Here is a 16,386-nt window from a genome sequence, read left to right on the forward strand (position 1 = left end):
GAAGGATACTTAAAAGAAATACCATACCCACCAGGAAAGCCACTCATCCACAAACCTCTCCTCCCTTGTTAAAGACAATGATCTTTCTTTTGTTTGTGCCTGGGAAGCACCCTCCCAAGACCATCCCCCTTCTTTAGTAAGGTCTTCAATACCCACGTCTAACTGCCACGAGTATATGCTCGCTCGCTCTCCCCCTTCCTGAACTGAACTACTTCTTCTTTCCATCTATTACTCCCTACAGCAGCCTTTCCCAACCACTGTGCCTCCAGATGTTGTTGGACCACAACTCCCATCAGCCTCAGCCAGCATTGCCAATGGCTGAGGCTGATGGGAGTTGTGGTTCAACAACATCTGGAGGCACACTGGTTGGGAAAGGCTGCCCTACAGTCTTATTTTCCCCTTTTTAATGCTGAGATTCTGGCTAGTAACCACCTTGCATCCTGGAACCATCACTCCCTTCTGTTTTTAAAAGCCTAGGTAGAAAGATAAGTAATAATCCCACTCCTCCTGCAGTCCTGTTTTCTTGCCTTTTTCCTCAGTCCTGTTGCAACTATTTTCATTGAAGCTGAACTGCTTCCCACCCTTCCCTCACTCTGCTGGGAAAGCCTCATAATTAACCCCTTAATTTGTCTTACTGCTCTTTCAGTAAAAACCTTTATTTTCTATGAAAGCTCTGATTTGTTCCCTGTGGCTCTTTAAGTTCCTTATGAGGACAATCCTCTACCTAGACCACACCTGAACATTACCCACACTTGGCTCATTTGTATTGGTCAGCAAGCTAGTAGGGCGAGGCTCCACCAGACTGACATCAGATGGTCCTTTGGTGAAACAGGGTCAAGGATGCATTGGGAGGAGTTTTCCCCTAGCACACCATCTGAGCTAAATTCCTCTAGGCATTCACGTTCCAGAAGGGCTTATTCCCTGAATACACAGAAATAGTGTGCAGATTTGGTTAGAGACATATGTCCTCAGCAAGTGAGGTAACACTCCATAATATTAATCAGAACTCTAATTAAAGTTATATCATTCTTAAGTCTATGCTTTTCTGCCAGGTCAATTTAATGGTATTGAATCTTTCATTTACAATATCTACCATGGGCCAATAGGGAAGTAAATCAAAGTTAATGGGTGGTTTAAGATAAAAATTATCAGATAAATGAGCCAGTTCAGAAATCTCACTTACTTTGTAGAGCGAGGAACCACCATGTCAGAAAGTGATTCATATGTTTTTTGCCACTGTACATAGCTCGATCTAAAACAAGATTAAATTTTATATAGCAACATTTATATGTACAGAAAAGCTACTTTTAGTACACAAATGTATGCCCATCCATCTCATATTGACAAGATTAAGACAACCTTAAGCCATATATATATTGCTGGTGTGCAGCCTAGGCATGGCAGCATAGTTTAGCCATTGTGGCAGCAGCCACCTAGGCAGAAGACCAGTGTGTGGCCTAGGTGCACTGCACAGCATCAAAGTTTGTTCAGGGCCAGTAGCAGTGGAAGAACATGTGAGGCAAGCGAGTTGGTGAGGGGGTGGGACTGCCTGGGAGATGGCAAGGGAGGTGGGCATTGGGGGTACCTGGGAGGTTGGCGGGGGTTGGCAAGCAGAGAGAGAAGGGGGGGCAGACCCCCCTAGTGTGTATATACGTGTGTGTGTACACACACACACACACACAAATATTATAATATTATAAATTAGATTGAAATGTAAACTAGGGTCCTTAGTCTTGGGGGATATGACATAACCATTCACACCAAGGCCCGTTTATTGTGAGCTACAGCAGACATCAGAGCCCTCATGATAGCCATGAGCCTGTTTCCCATTAATATGTGGTCCCACATATTTTCCATCTTGTCCACAAGGATTCAGTCTTGTCCCTTACCCCCCACCCCTGCTTTTTAATGCCTACATGAAGCCATGGGGTGAAATTGTTTGGCGATATGGGCTGAGGAGTCACTGATATGTTTTCAATACCTAGCCCTGTCTCATTTTTCAGCAACTCCTCTGTGGCCCTTACATTGTTGAGCCTCTGCTCACCCACGGGGCTTGGGAGAGGGAAGACATGAGCTTCAGACTCCCCAGCTGCCAGGAGGCACAGAAGACGCAGGAGTGGTGGAGTCTCAGCAAGACCTTGGGAGGGAGTGTGAGGCTGAGTACGGGTCAATTCCCATGGATGGCGCGATATCCGAAGAAGAGAGCATGCCACCCCCAGACAGATCAGAGGGGGTTGCCTCTGAGCGTGCGTTAACTCCCCCTTCACCAAGCGGCTTGAGGGAGCCTCCAAGTGCATCTCCGCCCCCCAACCTAGAGCCTGTTGCTAAGGAGCCGGTTCTTTTGGATGAGCTGCTGGAGGCATGCCCCCCCCCGTCACCCTGCTTGCGACGCCGTGAGAAACGGACAGGACAGAGGTCGGACTTGCGCAGGAGTCAGAGATTACGATCAAAGACTTTCCCTACTTAAGACTGCAGCTTTCCGGTTTAAGCTGCTGAGTCAACTTCCTTCACCCGTTGCAGAGCATGTCTAGAGTGTAGTTAGGGAATTCTAGTGAGCTAGCGTAGAGATTCTTATGAAGCGCACTGCTTTTGATGTATCCATTACTTTAATAAAACAAGAGTTAATTGCACCTGCGTCTCAGCCTCGTGGATCCCGCACTGAACGGGACATACTTTTGAGTATACACGCATATCAGTGCGCTGGTCATACACTAACTGTTTGAGCTTATTTCATCAAGATAAAGGTTATAGAAATTAAAACAAATCCTAGTTCTAATGTTGCACTTTGGATCTCTCTCTTTCTCTCATTAGGTGTTCACGTTACATGCAAAATGCCTGCACGAATTATGTGAACTGGGATAGGGCAGAGGCTAAAGGACTGAGCGGTAAACTGTAAATCCCTGGTTCAAACCGGGCCTTTGCCATGAACTCTCCAGGTAACTCATATCTGTTCTCTCTCAACTTCATATGTGCAAAATAGGGATAACGCCAGTGGGCTTCCTTGTGAGGTTTGATTACTGAGATAATGCATTTAGTCTGGTTTAGTTTCTCTATACAAACGCTGTTAACGATGGATTTAGCTGCTCTTACTTGGGAACTACAACAAGTAGAGTGATGAGATATTCTGAATTTAACACAAAATCTTCTTTGTTCACTATATCCGTTAAAGTACGTGTCAAAAGATTTCCCCTATGAGAAAACACAAAAGCAAAAAACTATCATCATGGTGTATATGCATTTACTGCCAATACTTTATAAATGTTAACTAGTGGTAATGGTGATAGTTGTACCAGTACTAGAAGAGAAGCCATTGCTTTAGGTTTTGGGGACAGGCATGCTTTTATGACACTTTGGGCCCCCATGTCTGCCAACAACTTAATTATGGGTGCTCTGTAGGCTTGGAAAATTGGCCCCTTTATTAGTTCCCCAAACACTTATATTTACTTCTGCTTTTCAACATTTCTATGAACTAGATTTTTATTTAACCCAAGTCCAGATAATTTTGTGTTATCTATCCAGTTTATATCCTGCTTTCCTCACTATCAGATCCACTAACTAAGCAACTCTTCAGGTCCGCATTGCCAGTCTGTAAGGCTGTATATATTCCACTGCAGCTATGTCCCCTGACATGTTAGGGCATCATCATAAGTAAATATCCCCCAATATATATTCAGATGCAGCACACAGTAAGTATATATAAGTACTACATACACAGTTTTTCTTTCCAGATTCTGAAGATTTCCTTTGATGTTGTTGTACACAGCTGCTCGGTTTTTCATGTCTGTTTCTATTTGTGTAAGTTGCTAAATATAAAAGGGGAGGGAATCAAACTGAGCGATAGTGACTGGGCATACGTTAACAGTTTTACATAACATCACAAATGCAAAAGTCTACAACAAAATGTCGATTTGATTGCTAGATTCACCAATATTGCTAGATTCAGCAACGATGAGCTTTCTGCACATAAATAGCAACTTGGCAAGTATGTTTCAAACAGTATTCCAGTCATTCTCACAACTTTGCAGAGTAGATTGTTATTAATCCAATTTTACAGGTGAAGAAATAAAGGCACAGGAACAGATATTTGTCCAAAACTACCACCTGGGCCCACAATAGACCTATGATTTCATCTGAGAATTTTTAGGTTGTAATGTATATTCTCAGAAGTCAATGTTCTCCTCTCCTCTCAAACAGGAAGAAAATATATGCAGGTGAGAGTAGAGGAGACATTTTTATGCCTGCATTTGCCATGTGTAAAAAAGGCATAATTTTAGACCCAGGATTGTTGGCTTTTGTGCTGTATTACAAAAGCTTGCTTTAATATAAACTCACAGTCTCTCAATATGTATAGTGCCCAAATTTGTTTCTGCTAAAGTAATCCACAAAACTCTCACCGCCTCTAATAAGAAAATGATCACACCTTGTTAGAAATCTGACGAACTGGCTTTTGTGAGGGTGATTTTCCACAAAAGAGAAAGAGAGATTGTGTTACCTTTGCTAATGCTTCTGAAATGTTCTTCAGTGGTTGTTTTATGGGATACTTGGCCATGTCCCACTCAAATCTCATCAGATAACTAATCAAGTCAACTGAAAAGATACGAATAACTCTAGTAAATGGCACATTTATAAATAACAACTTTAATAAGCATTAGTCTTCAATCAGGGCCAAATACAATAACAGCTTCCATCCAACGTCTGGCTTTTGCAATTATTTGGCTATTTTCAGTGTCATAGGTCATCAAGTAAAGGGACTACTTTAAAATCCAGCTTCAGCTCATCTGATCTTTTTTAGTCATAGTGTATAGATTACCTATTCAACTACAACTTGTGCATGAATTCACAGACGTTACCTGGGAGGAAAAGTGCTCAGAGGAAATGTAATGTAGAAACTGACTCAGCAGCTAAAGGCAGTTGTCTCATCACAGATGGCTTCTAATCCACATGAACGGGATGTCTAAACCTCACCTAAGACTTAAATCATGATCAATACAACTATATAGGTGTTTTGCTGCTGAGTTCATGATGGTGTGGATTGTATCCTGAATGGATACAATTGGGTCTCTCTTTACAACCACCCCCACACCAAAAAATATATATAACAGCCCCTACATCTCTGAGGAAAGTTCAGTCCAAGAATAAAACTACCATATATCAACTTAAACTTTAAATAAGCTAATGATGAACCAAATATGAGATCACTATAAAGAAGCAAGTTCTCCTCTGAATAATCACATTTTAAACAGAAACATTCAGTTCTACTTGGCCTGGGCCCAGCATACCTTTGGGATGGTTTCTCCCATAGATTCTCTGTTCATTAAGATTTTGGGGAGATAACTCACCCCATACTTTACTGAGCAGCGAGTAAACTTAAATTTGCAAGGGCTTGAAGCAGGATCGTTTAGGTCTGGCACCTAGGGGTTTGGAACTCCCTCCTGAAAGAGACCTGCCTAAGGGCCAAACTAAATGTGACCACCGTTCATGCAATTAACAATTGTGTGAATGTCTTTTAAGTGTAAGAAGGGGTGGGGCACCAAATCAAGATCCTTACAGAGGAGAGCCAGTGTGGTATAGTGGTTAAGGTGTTGGACTACGACCTGGGAGACCAGGGTTCGAATCCCCACACAGCCATGAAGTGCACTGGGTGACCTTGGGCCAGTCACTGCCTCTCAGCCTCATGAAAACCCTATTCATAGAGTCACCATAAGTCAGAATCGACTTGAAGGCTGTACATTTAAATTTATAGAGGGAGAAAAACAGAGCATATACATTAAATCCATAAAGCTTATACCCATAAGCTTATGAAGTCTTGAACTGAGAAGTGATTTTCAGGTTGCTAGATTCTATACAGGATAGGACGTTTGTGCTTTAATGAATTGTTCTCTCACTCACTCGTTTTTTGAAAAGACATGCTGCTTTCTTTTTTAAATTGTTCTGGTGTTTTATAGAGTTGAAACTAATAACCTATAAACACCACTGGTGTAAAAAGGAAAATTTTTGAAAGGCTGTGGGAGAAAGTGGGGCTCAAATTTTTATCAAGAATTCGTATTTACAAAGCCCTGAACAATTTAGGCCCAGGGTACCTTAAGGACCGGCTGAACCCTATTGCCACCTCTATCACTGAGATCATCTACAGGAGCATCATTGGTCGCCTCCCCCCCCCCAGTTGGGAAATCAAGCCTTCAGTGTTGTTGGCTCAGTCCTGTGGAATGCTCTACAACAGAGATTCAGCAGAAGCCTTATGTTTTAACCTTGAAATGTCTGCTGAAATTTTTTCTATACCACCAAGCTTATGCAGACAGTTAAGAAAATATATTTCTGTAATAGTCAATCATTTCTTTTAATTTTTTACATGGTTTTTATTGTGTGTGTATGATTACTGTAAACCCTTTGATATTTTTTCTATGAATAGCAGTATACAAATATTTTAATAAATTAATAGGTAGCAATCAGCTTAGAATGGAGAGATAGCTGTGGCACCTAACTTGATCCTACAGAATTAATAGGATATGCTTTTTATAGAACTTCACAAAACACTGTTCTTTTCTTTTTTTGATCAGTGGCATATTACTCCAAAGTAAGAGGCCCAATCCATAATGCTAGATGGAGTGTGTTACGTTTGTTTCATGTCTTAACTGAATTTGAATCTTGGGGTTTTTTTCTCCCGCCCAAAAGAATATAATTGCCCTTTTCACTAACACTTTGAAGCTTTGCTTTCAGACTAGCTCCTCTGAACAAAATTTGTTAAGCATTTTTCTATTTTTTGGGGCACATTTTTATTTTGGTAAAGTGAAAATCAGACTTTGATGATCTAGCTGCGCGAATAGCGTGTATGCTAGTAAATTTGTCACAAACTTCATTTTTACTCTTTGTTTTATACCCCTGTATTTGCTGTCAAATGTTCAGCCTCCTGCCAAAAATCATTCAGACTGCATCTGGAAAAATAGGTGTGTAGCAGTATAAGGTGGAATATTTCCATTGGTCACCAATTGGTAATGACTACTGGAAGAATAAAGCTATTGTAAAACCGATACGTTTATTCCTTGGGGATGGAGTGGGACTGGAAAGTAGTCTATTGCAGTTCAGTTTTTTTAAAGATCTGAATGCCTTCTGTTGCTATTTTTCTCATCTTTTCTCTCCATATAAACCAAAAACAGCACACTTGAGGGTCAAATTTTATGTAGCATATCCTGCACCGACACTGAGCTTGGCTTGCATATTACCAAAACTCTATTTATTTATTGTATTTGTATACAAATTGTATACAAATTGTATTTGTATAGCCGAAGCTCTCTGGGCAGTTTACAGAAACTAAAAACACCAAAAACAGATATACAAATTTAAAACACATCTTTTAAAAACAATTTAAAAAATTTAAAACAATTTAAAAAACTTTAAATATTAAAACACTTGTCCCATAATGAAATAGTAATTCAAAATTGATATAAAACCAGGTGATCATAGGAGAGCGATTTTATTTTTAAAAAAGGCATATAAAATCTTTTCGTGAACTCTAGTTTTTGGCTATGTGTCTGCCGTGAGAAGATTGTCTCTTTCTAACAGTCACAGGCCACACTTCTAACAGCCTCCTCTTTCATGACGTGAAACTTGTTCCCGTTGAGTATCTGAATTTCCTTCCCTAGAGTTTCTCTTGTCTCAGAAAGAATCACTTTACAGTCTTAGATTTCATGGGTGTGGAAAGTCTAACATGCACAGAAAAAAACATGCAGAGTGTCTTGGAGCCAAGAGATGCCATGCAACAGATACATAAAGTATGTATGAGACTGCCAATACAAACATAAGAGAACAAACTGGAGCTCTTAGAAACATACTAAGGAGGGTTGTTATGCTCTGAAAGTGCACTCACCATATTCACCAGCGTCAGAATGGCTGTGCACCGTGCTGATTGGCTGGCACCTATGGTAGCACACTGCCCCATCCCTCCCCTTAAATATGATTTCTTAAATGCACAGGGAGGATTTTTGAAAAAATGCAAAAGGAAAACAGAGATAATACTACAGTGGTAGGGAGAAGCTAGGTTTACATACACACCCCAAGCAAATTCTGTTTTTTATAGGTATTAGTATGCTCTCTTAGAGGTATAGGGCATATTTGTATTCTGTGACACTTAAGGAAGGTTACTTTACTGGCATAGATGAAACATTTTTGTCACAGTGATAGGTAACTTATTTTAAGGACTAGAATTCCATAGTCCAATCAGAGATAAGAACCAGAAGGCATCTAATGCCACTGCAGGCAAATTGGTACAGTAAATTTCATTGATTTTACGACCCATTCTGAAAAACTTGTTATCTGAGAAGATCAGATTCATATGTAGAACATTGTGCCTGGATATTTAATTACAAAAAACCCAAGGATGGATATATATACAATATTAGGCCACAGGGCAGCGCTAAAATTGCTTATGTTCTAATATTTTGTATTTGTTAAAAAGTTGCCAAAATATATCCTTTGGACTACTCTTTTTTGTTGAATTGTAGTCAAAACATTTTCTACATCTCTGAAAGGATTTCTTCTAGGGTGGGTAAATTTAAATCATCTTGATTTAAGTCACCAAAAATAAAAGACTGTTTGAAGTGATTGATTTAAAACAAGTTTCCTCTTTTGAAAACCATATATTTCCTAAACAAGTACACATATGAATGTTGCTACAATAATTAAATCATACTTTATCACAATCTCTGTGAGATCCACCCCCCACCCTCTGCAAGCAGCAATTAGCATTGGGTGGAGGGAGGGGGGCAGAATTTCCACTGATGCAGAAGTGCCAGCTGCTAAAACTGGACAGACCTTCACTAATGTCAATAGAAATAAACTGCACTGGATCTTCCTTTCTATGGGAGGTAGGGAGAAAAGAATTATGTCTATTATATAGACGAATAGTGATCTCAGTTCCATGAGCTCAGGTACTCATATAGCCCAAACAGCATTGCCCATGTGCTGGGAGGTATCACAGACACAAGGGGATCTCAAGGTTTGCAAAGGTAAACAAATATTTTGGAGGAAAAACTTAAAGGGGACACCCCGAAAAATAAACCAGCTCAATGAGGACCAAGCATGCTTAGTGTGTGTGGATAATGATTAGCTAGGGGGGATTGAAATCTGGGTGGGTGAACAGACTGGACTGGCTAGAAACCTAGCCAGTGTGCACTCCACGCTGCAACATTTTGTTGCAGATCTCAATTGCCTTAATTTATTTGTGTTTATTTTATTACATTCTCCAGTTTAAACTTGTACTTACTCCTGAACAATAAACATAATGTGATTGAATCATCTCAATTACCTCAACTCCATAATACAGTGATTCTCAAATGGTGCGCCACAAGAGGTGACTAGGTGTGCCACGAATACTATGAAAGTGTATTTTCAAAATGAGAAGAAACCCATTTGTATAGAGATTTATTACATCCATGATCAATTAATAGCTAGGCTAAGCCCTAAATATATTAATATATTTTTAATTTTGTACACGAAGTGCGCCAGAAAATTTGTATATGTTTTACAGTGCGCCGCGAACCAAAAAAGTTTGAGAACCACTGCCATAATAGATGGTGGTGGTTCCAGTTCACACGTGGAGCTTCCCTGTCTATAAAGGAGGGCCTCATTGATTTCTACATAAGGGCTGGTTCTAGCTGCTCGTATATGGCTCTGCAATTTTAATTCCTCTGCCCCTCTATTGTCTATTACAACTTACCCCACATCACATCACCACGTTCCACATTTCCTGCCCATTCCTGCACTGGCATCCAATGACTGGAAAGGAGCAAGATGGGGGAAGACGCAAACTGCTGTGACATCTACTTTAGATGTTACCTGGGACTGGGGATGAGGGATACAACAGCCCCCCCCTTTTTTTTTGCTGCAGTAGCAGCTGCAGCATGTTGACTATCATGTCTAATCTGTCTGGCCCTCAGAGGTTCCTTACTAACTGTCTGGTTTACAGAGAAAAAATTGTGCTAAGACAAAAGAGTATTTAGAGGATTAAAAAACATTCACAATGTAGTCTTAAGTACAAGAACAATTGATCATAAGAACATAGACAGGGGCGTTGCTAGCTCTTTAGGGCACAGGGCAATGGCATAAATGTGCATAAAATATGCATACGCTGATTTACATGTAAGAGTGCAAATTTAGGCCAACTTTCAGTGGGGAAAATTCCAAACTTTGGCTCTTCCTAACAGCCAGGGCATGCTCTTGCTATCAGGGCTTAATTTGCCTCTTGGCAGGTGACTAGGGTCTTGCCTGCACTGCACTTTGCAGCATGCCCAGCCATCTTGTAAGCAAAGAAAAAAAGTTTTAAAAAGTTAGGAAAAGTTGGTCTCCAACTGCTGGGTCGGGACCTAATACCAGGTCATGGCCTGATCTAAGGCAGATCGCTACAGCAGCACTACCACCATACAAACAGATGGTCAAAAAGTAAGAAATGGTTCCCCAAATGCATGTTTGAGTTAAAGGTGGGTTAAGGAGATCCAGAGCCCAGCACAAAAGACCTGGGACTCAGGCCCCATGTGTTGGCCTCTAACAACGCCCCTGAATACAGGCATGCATAAGACATTTTCACACAGTCCAATAGTCCCTACATCTTTCATGTTATACATGCAGATTGGCTAGAGGAAGAAAAAGATTTGGGAAAAGGAGGAAGAAACTAAAAAGGCAAACCTGCTGTTATCTGTGTCATAGGGAGATGGTGATCAAGCTATGAGGTTGTTACTAGAGAAATCCATCGTAACCTGATCACTGTACCCCTGCAACCAGATGTAGAGTCAACTCTTTCATTAAACACACCCAAAGCATGCTTGCAAAAACACAACAGTCACCCCATACTCAACATACTCTTTAGACATTTCATTTTATTCTTCGCTCCTGAAATATAGTAAGTGTGATTATTAAACATTGAAAGATGTTCAACCTAAAATTAAGCTTACTACATACAACAGGATTGATGTCAAAGAGTGGAATTCCACCCTAGTCTTTATATTGTCCCTCTTTTTTTTTTTAAAGGTTTTCTGAAAGTTAACACTGGAAAGGAAGCACTACAGTCAAGAACTAGTCAACAGAGCCCAGTAGCAACCAAAGGTGTGGGCTGCTTAGCCTTTTTAAAAAAAATTGAAACCCACCCAGGGCCAGCTCTAGATGCAGGGCGGGCTTGGACAAAGTGGTCCCTGGCAGGCTTACCTGGCTCTAGTAGCAGTACTATAAACAAAACTGAGCAGCTGGGTCTAGCTACTCTTTTAATTTCCCATAATGTGGGAATTCAAGTATATGCTAGGGGCACTATGAGAGATTAAAAAGATATAGTCTGCTGTAGAGTGTCAGGCCAGAAAAAAAAATTAAGGGAGGACAGGCAATTGCCCAGGAAGGTCAGGTGCTGATGCTAGTCCTGATCAGAGCTTGGAAAAATTATTTTTTTGAATTAAAACTCCCATCAATCCCAGCCAGCATGGCCCCTGGATTGGGCTGATGGAAGTTGTAGTTCAAAAAAGTAACTTTTCCAAGCTCTGGTCCTGATCCCACCAATCAGATTCTGTTTGGGATGGGGAATGGGTTGTGGAATTTGTACCTCCCCTTTCCCTTCCAAACAGCTTATTAGCAGAATGAAAAAGGCTACAAGAGCAGAACTCTGATTCCTCCATCCATGTTCTGTTGGATCAGAGTCCAGTGACATATCTTGGGTTGGATCCAGATTCCCGTTATGCTTTGAAGAGACCCATTTAAATCAATGAGACTTAAGTTAATCTTGATCTCAGTGGGTCTACTTTAAGCATGACTAAGCCTGAATGCAAGCCTGTTTGTATTTTTTACTGAGCACCTTTAAAAAATTTTGTGAAAAGCTAAACTGAAATCAAATATATTAGGCATCAACAGCTTCTGTTCACAACCACCAACTAAATTACATGGGATGCAAGCTATTTCCGGTTATGAGTCCTGCAGATCCTCTACTGCTCACATGGCTCCTCTCGAAAGTGCATCTCCAGGTGTTATTTAACATCTCGGTTGATTTGGCTCTTCAAGACTTCAAATGCTGCCAATTGCCAGATATGAAATAATGCAGCACAACAAAAGTACACAGAGTAGTCACTGTATACTTCTCCATACCATTAGGAAGAACTACAGAATGGCAGAAGGAGGTGGGTGAAGCCAATGAGTAACAGCCACCTCTGGAGATCTGAACTCATGAAGGAACAGTCACAGGATCCCTTTGTCATGCAAGCAGGGCAGAAATAAGAAAATCAAAGCACACCATCTACATCTCAGAAAACTGTTATAATACCAACGGAAATAGTGGGAGCATTACATTAAAACGGCTGACTCTATCCGGAAGCATTCATTTCTAAAACTGGAGTAGCAGCCCAGCTCCTAAACATAAGGGTATATTCATTCCAGACTTTTCCGTTGGAAACTGCATGAAAACTGCATGAACACCAGCAGCAATCAAAACCAGCCACACTTCAAGAATATCCATATCTTGTAGAACCTACCCCCATTTGCCAGCAGGTTTTCCTGTACTTTGTCTTTTGAGTCTTCCATAACTTCTCCGATATACTGGGCAATTTTCTTTATTACGCTAAATACAAGAATAGTTAAAGAAAGTTCAAATAAATTATAAAACCATGAGGTAACTTACAGCAAGATGCTCAAAACAAATGCTTTTGCAGTCATCAGGTCCATGTCCTGAGATGGCTCTGGTAGCTATGCTAGTGGGGCGGTATAAAAATTTAACAAATAAATAAATAAATAAAATAATATTCTTTCTAGTAGTACATAGAGTTGCTCATAGAGGGACTTACACAAGACCTGGCTTCTCCAGTCAGTGCAGCACTGTGATGAGGAAAGTACTGCTAGGGCTTCAGCAATTTGTAACCCGTTGTCTGGAAGTGCTTCCAGATGGGAGCATCATATTAAAACGGATGATGAAGATCTGATTTTTCTAACTCCAGGTTTGGTACGTAAGGTTTCAGACATTCCTTCCCTTCCCCCCCCCCGAGTTATAAATATTCATTGCTGTTTGCTGCTTGCCATCCAGCAGAACAGCAATGAATATTCATAACTGGGGCGGGGGAAAGAATGTGTGAAAGCTTACGTGCCAAGCCCAGTAGGCGGAGGTTAAATAGAACATATCTGGACTGTGTTTTTCTGTTCTTCCCCTCAGTCATTCCTCCTCCATTCTCCACTACCTATTTCTATTCTAATCAAGTGTGCAGGTATTTATATACCTGTGCATATGTACCTTGTTTGAAAAAATCCCATTAAGATCACAAGACAAGATATTACAAGCCTTAATCATCATGTTTTTGTCTTACATTGAGCAAAATGGAAGCTTGTGGGCGGGGTGAAAAGCAATATCCATTTCTAGTTGGTTTTGAATTTTTAATCCTGAGGACTTGCGCAAGGGTGATATTTACCAGACTTGTTAACGTCTAGGCAAGAGTGATATAAAGGTCTTGTGCAAGGCCTCTGTTTTAAAATATAATAACAATAACGCCCAATGTATGTACTGAGATTACAGAAATATCTCACATGTACAGGTACTGTGCACAGACAGCTCCTTCAAATGAGGCTGTTCAAATTTCAGACAGGACTTCAGCATGTAGCAATCATGCTTTTATCATTTGGGCTGCCGCAAACAAAATGGCTAGGTTGTCCCAAGGTGAAGAGCAAATGGTGTGGTAATTGTGGCCACCTACTGAAATGTTACTACACATACGACAAATCCCCACCAACACCAAGGGTGCTCATGAGCTTCCACACCAACTATGACTGTGGATGTATAGGGTTATTCTGACTTACTGGATTTTCCATGTTAAGGGGAAATTCAGAAGAATTTTTTTTTTTTAAGTACAGGCTATGGATGCTCTGGAAAACATGAGTGTGTGAGGAGCACCGATTTCACAATAAACTTCTATCTGCAAATAGCTTACAAGCAGCCAAGCATCAAAAGAGTAGTTCTGTGCTGAAGCCACAGTGACCTATTCAGATGTGTGCTTGTAAAAATGATGGGGGAGCACCCTTTGAGAGTCAAATGATGCTGATGTAGCAGAACTGGAAGAGTCCCATCAGTCAGGCACTTACAAATAGGATGCTGGCATCTAAGAACGTGAACATTCTCTAGCCTTGTGTTGCTGCATGCGTCCACAGCAGGAGATGTATATGATAGGGCCCATCTGCGCTATACATTTAAAGCAGCACCCTTCACAAACTACACTTCCCAGGATTATTTGGGGGAAGCTATGGCTGTTTAAAATGCTACGATATTTGGAGGAGGAGGAAGGATGCTCTGCTGAGGGTCAGAGGGAGGATCCTACCCCCATGAGGTTTTGTCAGTGAGAGCTACAGCAATATAAATATTCTCCCATACAACCCCAGAGCAGCTTCAGGAGGAGGTACACAACTTCCATTTTCTCATAGTGTCCCTGTTAGTAGAAGCTACTAATTTATTTATTTATTATTTGATTTATATCCCGCCATTCCTCCCAGTAGAAGCTCAGGGCGGCCCAAAAAGCACTAAAAACACTTTAAAAATCATAAAAACAGACTTTAAAATATATTAAAACAAAACATAGTTTAAAACATTTTTTAAAAAGCTTTAAAAAAAGGTTTAAAAACATCTATTTTTAAAAAAAGGTTTAAGAACATCTTAAAAAGCAATTTCAACACAGATGCAGACTGGGATAAGGTCTCAACTTAAAAGGCTTGTTGAAAGAGGAAGGTCTTCAGTAGGCACCAAAAGACAACAAAGTTGGCACCTGTCTAATATTTAAGGGTACAGAATGCCAAAGGGTAAGTGCCACTACACTAAAAGTCCATTTCCTATGTTGTGCAGAACAGATCTACTGATAAGATGGTATCTGTAGGAGGCCCTCACCTGCAGAGCGCCGTGATTGACTGGGTATATAAGAGATAAGATGGTATTTCAGGTATCCTGGTCCCAAGCTGTATAGGGCTTTGTAAACCAAAACTAGAACACTGAACTTAGCCGGGTAGCTAATAGGTAGCCAGTGCAATTATTTCAGCAGCGGGGTGACATGTTGGCAAAACCCTGCCCCAGTAAGCAGTCTCGCCACTGCATTTTGCACCAACTGCAGAGGTCAGGCTATCCCGGTCCAGAAATGGCCACAGCTGTCTTACCAGCCAAAGCTGGTAAAAGGCACTCCTAGCCACTGAGGTTGCCTGTAGTGACAAAGATGGATCCAGGAGCTCCCCCAGACTACAAGCCTGCTTTTTCAGAGGGAGTACGACCTCATCCAAAGCAGGCAACTGGCCAATTATCTGAACTCAGGAACTACCAACCCACAGCGCCTCCATCTTGCTAGGATTCAGACTCAGTTTATTGGCACTCATCCAGCCCACTACCGAGTCCAGGCAGCAGTCCAGGGCTGGCACGGCCTCTCCCAATTCATAAGTTCCAGAAAAATAGAGCTGGGTATTGTCAGCATACCGCTGACACCTTGCCTCAAATCTCCTGATGACAGCTCCCAAGGGCTTCAAACAGATGTTAAACAGCATGGGGTACAAGATGGTGTCCTGCGGCACCCCACAGCACAACTGCCCGGAGGGCGAAAGACAATCACCCAATGCTATTCTCTGAAAACGACCTTGGAAATAGGATTGGAACCACTGTAAAACAGTGCCTCCAATACCCATCTCACCAAGTTGGCCCAGAAGGATATCATGGTCAATGGTATCAAAAACCTCTGAGAGTTCAAGTAAGAATAACAAGGTCATACTCCCCCTGTCCTTCTCCCGATAAAGGTCATCCATCAGGGCAACTAAGGCTGATTCCATCCCATAACCAGGCCTGAACCCAGACTGGGATGGGTCAAGATAATCTGTTTCATGCAAAAGTACTTGCAATTGCTACACCACAACCCTCTCAATCACCTTCCCTAAGAAGGGGGTGTTTGCGACCGGGAGGTAGTTGTCACAAACTAATGGGTCCAGGGTGAGCTTTTTCAAGAGTGGTTGAATCACTGCCTCTTTCAGGGCGGTTGGAACCACTCCATCATGCAGCAATCCATTGACCATACTCTAGATCCATTCGGTCAACCCCCCTATGCAAGCTTTAATAAGCCAAGAAGGGCAACGGTCGAGAGGACACATTGCTGGCCGCATCGTTGCAAGCACTTGTCCATGTCATCAGACCACATCAACTGAAACCGTTCCCAAGAAGTTGCAGCAGATGTTGCACTGGACACCTCACTGGGGAGTACAGTAGATGTGGATGCGGCATCAAGATTACTACAGAGGCGAGCAACTTTACCCTCAAAGTGCCTTGCAAACAATTCACAGTGAGCCTCCGAAGGGTCTAAAACTCCATTTCCTGGAGTTGATGTCAACAGACCCCTGACAATACAGAAAAGCTTCACTGGA

General features: G+C 41.4%; 1 protein-coding gene across 2 annotated transcripts in view; it reads right to left on the bottom strand.

Moving 5' to 3' along the window:
• Nucleotides 1-16,386, bottom strand: part of ATP6V1C2 (ATPase H+ transporting V1 subunit C2) — a 35,332-nt gene that overhangs the window by 8,282 nt on the left and 10,664 nt on the right. For both annotated transcript variants that reach the window (XM_061622777.1, XM_061622776.1), the window contains 5 exons: nt 12,498-12,583; nt 4,493-4,587; nt 3,712-3,803; nt 3,091-3,189; nt 1,184-1,252 (listed from right to left, as the gene is read on the bottom strand). In XM_061622777.1, the coding sequence (XP_061478761.1) occupies nt 1,184-1,252; nt 3,091-3,189; nt 3,712-3,803; nt 4,493-4,587; nt 12,498-12,583 (441 nt within the window). The remainder of the gene's footprint in view (nt 1-1,183; nt 1,253-3,090; nt 3,190-3,711; nt 3,804-4,492; nt 4,588-12,497; nt 12,584-16,386) is intronic.

Source organism: Rhineura floridana, chromosome 4, assembly GCF_030035675.1.
Source record: "Rhineura floridana isolate rRhiFlo1 chromosome 4, rRhiFlo1.hap2, whole genome shotgun sequence".
Taxonomy (NCBI): domain Eukaryota; kingdom Metazoa; phylum Chordata; class Lepidosauria; order Squamata; family Rhineuridae; genus Rhineura; species Rhineura floridana.